General features: G+C 40.5%; 1 protein-coding gene across 1 annotated transcript in view; it reads left to right on the top strand.

Annotated features, from left to right (window-relative positions):
- Positions 1 to 978: 978 nt before the first annotated feature.
- The window catches only part of BEND4 (BEN domain containing 4), a 22,490-nt gene continuing 17,057 nt past the window's right edge, over positions 979 to 6,411 (top strand). Inside the window, exon 1 of the mRNA XM_031066701.1 lies at positions 979 to 1,537. Within this exon, the coding sequence (XP_030922561.1) occupies positions 979 to 1,537 (559 nt within the window). The remainder of the gene's footprint in view (positions 1,538 to 6,411) is intronic.

The following is a 6,411-nucleotide window of genomic DNA, read 5'->3' as shown; positions in this document are numbered from 1 at the left end:
ACAGGTCGAATCATAAATATCCTGGTCATTTTCTGTCTGGGCCCAGGAAGTATTATAGCAGCTTGAGCTATACATGTAGACATTGCAGAACTGAGCCATCCTACTCTGTAGGTTTAGCTTATAGCTGCTATTGCTCCCTGAGACATGACACCTCCTGTCATGAGAGGAAAGCTGACTAGGTGCAGCACGGCATCCCTATCCTAATTCCAGAGCTGAGCTGCTGTCTCCAGAAACTGCTGCACAATCCTATGCAGAGTTTCCTGATTGTATGCTGAGCATCTTGAAGAACTCCGCTCTCCACTGTGCCATACTGGCCTGCCTGCAAACTTGCAGGATGCCTTTGCTTGATTGAAGAAGAGGGGTTTGTGCTTATTGCTCTGAGTGGTTCCTGGACATGTCTGGAACCTAGAGCAAAAGGAACAGAAGCAAAGTCCATTGAATTTAGGGTCAGTTGTGTGGAGTGTCCTGTGCCCAATGTCAAAAAAGTGCATCAAAGACAAAAATGAGAAAAAACAAAGCTTGGAAGCATTGTTGGAGAGGAACTGGGCATAGGACAAAGGTATGGTGCAAAATCCTACAAATATGTACAGTTAATGCCTTCCAACAGCTTGAAATAGGCTTTCAGGGCAGTACTTACTTGAACTTGTAGCAAATTGGATGTAATTTGTATTTTCTTCCCCATTTTCCTGACTTAATCCCTCTGAAAGAAGATGTCAGTAAGCAGTGTCTATCATCACAATGCATTTCTGATTAACAGCAAGGTCACAAGGGCACTCTCAAAATAGAAACAGAGTCAGGATTGTTTTACATCACAGTGTTGCAGAAGTATTAAAGCAGAAGCCATAATTTTAATATGTTCAGAAATAAAATGCATGCTACTGTAAACAGTTGTGTACATTCATCTAGCTGCTACTGCCTGGCATAACCTCTTGCATTAGGTTTCTGTGATTCATCTTTTCTTTTGTTGCAGAGAGTCGAATGATTCTGGATGCCTTTGCTCAACAATGCAGCCGGGTTCTAAGTCTCTTAAATTGTGGTGGAAAACTACTGGACAACAATCACTCTCAGTCCATGATTTCTTGTATAAAGCAGGAAAACCCAAATTATAGTGAAAGACAAGAGCAATGTCAGCTCGGGAAAATGGTCCATAGTCAGACGTCAGACATTTTAGACATAGAGATGCAGTATATGCAAAAGAAACAACAAACCTCAGCCTTTCTGAGAGTTTTTACTGATTCCCTTCAGAACTATTTGCTTTCTGGGAGCTTCCCTTCTCAGAACACCTCATCAATAAATGATTTTAGCCATTTGGCAGATGTGGATCCACTTTCAGCCTCTCCAGTACACACTTTAGGTGGATGGACATCACCAGCAACATCGGAATCTCATGGTCATCCATCATCTTCTACACTTCCAGAGGAGGAAGAGGAGGAAGAGGAAGAAGGTTACTGCCCTCGGTGTCAAGAGCTAGAGCAGGAGGTAATTTCATTGCAACAAGAAAATGAAGAGCTTCGTAGAAAGTTGGAGAGCATTCCAGGTAAATAATCTCTGCCATGAAATGTTGTCATTGAGTGATAAAAATAATGTGGGTGATGGTTTATTGCAAGTTCTAGTATTTTTTAAAGGTTGCAGTAATAATCAAACACTGGAATTTGTCTCCTGCCAAAATTCCTATAGTTGTGCCCAGTGGAAAATTACCTGCTGATACTCATCTCTATGAATATTGAGTCCTACACTAGTAAGGTGTGTTCAGGCGGGATGTACTTGTAATCCCAAATTCCAAATATCAGGTGGTTTGTCATAGTAATTTCAAACATATGCCTTCATAACTCTTTATCTGTCTTGTTCTTTAATTGACATTGCAGCTTAAAAACCTAATTCCCTTTTGGGGCTACTTTTTTTGGTTACTTAAGGAAACTATTCAAAGTTACATCCATAGTTTTACCTGAAATAATTTTGGCTTTTACTTTGAACAGTTTCTCTTAAATTGCTGCTAGCTTAGTGAGAAGCATTGCTACATCTTCTCCCATTCATCTTCAGATAAATCTGAGAAAAAACAAAAAAAAAAAAAACCAACAGAAACCTAACATCAACTTTTCCAGTTTAGCAATACCTAGAAGCCACTGGGAGAGAGAAAGAAATCAAATAGAAACCCCTTCTGTGAAAAGCTTCTCTTGTTCTTTAAACCTAGGACCTCCCACTGTTCAGGTGAGCCAAGATACTTGAGGAGTGGTATGGGATAAGAGCAAAGTTTCTTGGACCTGTATTTTCTAAACTTTCAGCACAGACAAAAATACACCTCAAATAGTAATACTAAAAGCAAATTGGAATGTAGCAAAGAAAGAAGCATACAACATGCTTTTAACGCATATAAACACTAGGGAACTTCACCTTTTTTTACCTGAATTTGAGGTGCTTAGGGTAGATCCCTAAAAAGTCAATCTTGAACTGATCTCTGAATGGCAGAAAAGCATGTCTAGTACAGCATGAGCTGCAAGAGAGAAAGTACTTCAAAGATGCCAACTATGCAGAAAGGAAGAAGGCAGTAACCAACTGCTGCCCCAACATGTAGAGGCTGTTGCAAAATCAGAGCAAAATGCAAGCAGTAGTCTTCATCATTCTTCTCCCCAGCTATCAGTGATGTACTATGCATTATTTATATCACATCATGTTTTCCTTTTGTGCATTGCTCCATAGGGATACTGGCAAATCCCATAAGCAGCATTGTTCAGTGAAAGAAAACCCAAAATTTAGAGTCACTCCCTCACCTCTCCCAAAAACATAGAGTTACCATACCTCATGCACTCTCACTGGTTTCAGCAGGGGTTACTTCATCATCTGGTACTGCCTGACAAAGGGAATTGTGTGGACTTCAACTCCTGGGGAGTCCTACCTTCAGGTGTAAGACCAGAAGTGATCCTGTAGGGTCTGTAACCTGACTGACAGCTTTCATTCAGTCACCTGTACTGAACACAGTAATTTTTTTTGACTTTCACTAATGCATAACTTGCATTGGACTCAAGTAGTATCTCATACAGCCTCCAGTTTCTGGTGAGCAGTGGCTGTATCTCTTACCTGACATTTGGTTTCAGTGCTTAATTAGACTGGTGAAAATATGTGCCTTGTTCCCTGCCAGACTACCTGAAATCAGCTTTTAGCCATTGACTTTTATGCTTTGCTCCACTAAATGAAGTGCTCTATAGGTCTTGGTACTTCTTCTGATTGAAGGTACTTACAGACTGAAAGCTGACTTAATTTCCATTTTAAATAAACAAAGCAAGCAGTACTGTTTGAAACTCCTCAAATTACTTGAATCCTTCTTTGCAATTTTTTTTCTCCCCTTCTGCTAATTTCTTTAAAATGTGGGCACTGGAAATGCATGCAATATGTTCCTATGAGCCTGATCAAAGGTGAATAGACTCTTCACTTGTACCCATGGTTTCCCTGGTGGGTTGTGCAGCCGAGCTTCTCATTCTGTGCACATTTCTTCCTAAAAGTACACACTTTGTATTTGTCTGTGTTCATGTACTAAGTGTTCCAGATTGCTCTGACTGTCCCACTTGCCCACTGTTTGCTGATTTGTCAGTTTCTGTATCATCCAGAAGTTTTCAAATTGTTTTTAAATTGACTTTGTGATACTGGTTAGGAATGTTGAATAGTTTTGAAGGTGTTGTTAGTCCTTGTTGGGCCTTTCTAGAAACATGCATATTAGTGATGATTCCTGCAATGACAAATATTTGAGATGTCTACAGCAGGTTCCTAATATATATTTGGTTTGGTCTGCTGGTGTTGTGTTGCTACTTTTGCAATCGACTAACTCATGGTAGGAAGTGACATGCCCATCAGGAGTCTGGGTATCTTGTTCAGCCCAGCTTTTTCAGGCAAATCTATACACTTATCAAAGAATGACAATCAGGTTAGTTCTGGCGAGATCTACTTTCCATAAGATCATTTTGACTGGAATTAATTATATTTATATTCTTTAGTTCTTTGTCATTTGAATCCCGTTGTGATTGCCTGTATTTTGCTAGGATTAATGCTGGGTTAAACAGCAAGTATTTACCTGGGTCATCACACTTACCCTTCATCTCCCTTTAAAAGTGATAAACATGCATAATAATAGTCATTTTACACCCCCCAGGAGTCATGAAACTCCTTGTTTGCAGTGTATCAAAGGAAGCAGACAAACATAAAAGATGTGCAAGGAGCTAGGACTTCATCTGCCAGCATAAAATCATCATCAGATACATCTGCTGCTTTCTGGTGACATATCCAAATAGATCTGAAGTGACCCATGTGTTTGCAGAAGTGTTAAGAGCCACAGAAGTCCCTCAGATTTTGCTACATGGTAGAACAGAAATCCTCGGGAAGTCACACAGCCACCACTGAGCAAAGTTAATCAAAAATCAGCTAAAGGCAATGTTTAATTATTTTCGTCTCTAGTGTTCCTTTTGCTCTTGTGAGCTTCTATTACCAAAAAAGCTGGCAGAAATTTTTCTGTGATGCCCAGCTCTGTACGTAAACAGGAGCTTTCTCTCTGTACTTTTTTTTTTTTTTGGCCCATCAAGATGTTGCATGCCTCAGGGTGGAGACAGAAAGCCCTCTGCAGAGTGTCAGGGTTGTCTGCCACTATCTATCACATCAAAGCAATCTCAGAGCACAAACTTTCTTCCCGGCATGTTCATCCACCTCGCGCAGGCCGTCCGCTGGGCCAGGGAGGGCGCTGAGCATGGTGGAGAGGCAGCCAAGGGGGCAGCTAGGTGAGTGTGGAGGTGGCCATACTGTCTCCATCGAGCCACTGAAAGGGCAGGACTTTTTTTACGTGGTGGTTTCTCTTCCCATCCTTGGGGAGCGAGTGCAGAGCTGCTGGCTGAGGCTGGCAGGGGACCCTGTGGGGCGATGGCAGTGTGCACCCTGCCCTCCCCACCGTCACTGAGGCTCCCGCTAGCAACTCTGCCAGCCGAATAGAAAAGCACCAACCCCTCCCTTCTGCTGTATAATATGAATCATTTTATCCTTCTCCTGAAATACTTTGCATTTCTTTTTTTTACTTTCCATATGCAAAAGCCCTTTTAAAATCCATGAGAGTTTGCGATCTAAAAATAGTTGCCGCTATACATCTCTGCCTCAAGCTTTGCAAAGCAAGGCTCACAAAGAGGCTACCACAAAAAAGAATGTTTTCTCTGCAGATGTAAAGGCAATGACACTTTTTTCTTTTTTTAACAAGTATTACAGAAGACATATCCTCCTGTAGCTTTTGGACACAGAAAATAAGATTTTTCAGTTTTCAGGACTCTGCCCTGTTGCTGTAGAGCCCTTGAGTTCTGTAGGATCTTTTTGCCTGTAGCCTAGCATCACTCTTTGGCAGATCACCACTGGAGAGAAACGATTACATGGATAAAATATCCCATATATTTTGGTTGCTGGATGGGTAGATTTTTTTTCTCAAAAAAACCCCATTTGATTTGACTGAAACAATACTTAAATTTGTGTGAAAACTTAATTGTTCCAGCAGTAGAATAAATGAAGAAAAATTTGTATTTCAGTGCTTGGGGTTTAAAGCAGTGCAACTTCTTTCAACTTGTCCAGTTTTCAGAACTTTTTTTTTTTAGGACAATATATTAACCAAGCATTTTCAGTTTTCAGTTCAACTGAACAGAAGAGAAGCATTTTCATTTGGTGTGTTATCATGTCTTCTTCTGGAAAATAATTGAAGTTTAGGTAATTCCTGGAAGGAGTTTGGCAAACTCATCATTGATTCTTTAAGGTTTTGAGATGATTAAGAGCAAAACAAAGTAATCCATCCACATGAGAAGAAAAGTGTCTCCTAGTTTCTTTCCTCTATATAGAAATTACTGTGGCTGGGATACATTCCCAGTAGTGAATCTAAAGACACATTTGTGGAGCTGCATATAAGACATGGATTTTGACCATGAGGATATTAAATAGTTCTTCATTATTATCAGCATGATTTTTCTCACACTTTTTTTATCCGAAAGGGGGAAAATATTTCCAGGTTATGAAAGCAAAGGTCTGTAATCCTGAGTTAGGGTTTGTCCCCTGGTGCTCCCAGCTTTGCAGCATGGTTTTGGATAAACCAGCCTGAAAGTAGTGAAAAGGTATGATTTAGTAAGTATAGGAAGCAGTGTGTGACAAATACAATGATTATTCTTACTTTGTTAGCCCAGCAGCAAAAAATACTCCAGCAAATAGCAGAGGGATGGGGAAGGAAAGCCCCCTCAATTGTTGAGTCCTGGTCACCTGTAGAGGCTGCATTTATGGTGTCTGGAAGTAGCGAAAGCAAAGTGGGATTTGCAGGTAGAGTTAATATCAATGTAATTGAAAAGTCAGACAAGTTTTCCAGGAGGTTTTGTATGCCCAAGGCTTGACTCCTCTTCCTGGCTATTGGAT

The sequence above is a fragment of the Geospiza fortis genome, unplaced genomic scaffold (assembly GCF_000277835.1).
Source record: "Geospiza fortis unplaced genomic scaffold, GeoFor_1.0 scaffold40, whole genome shotgun sequence".
Classification (NCBI taxonomy): domain Eukaryota; kingdom Metazoa; phylum Chordata; class Aves; order Passeriformes; family Thraupidae; genus Geospiza; species Geospiza fortis.
This window is presented reverse-complemented; position numbering and strand designations above follow the sequence as displayed.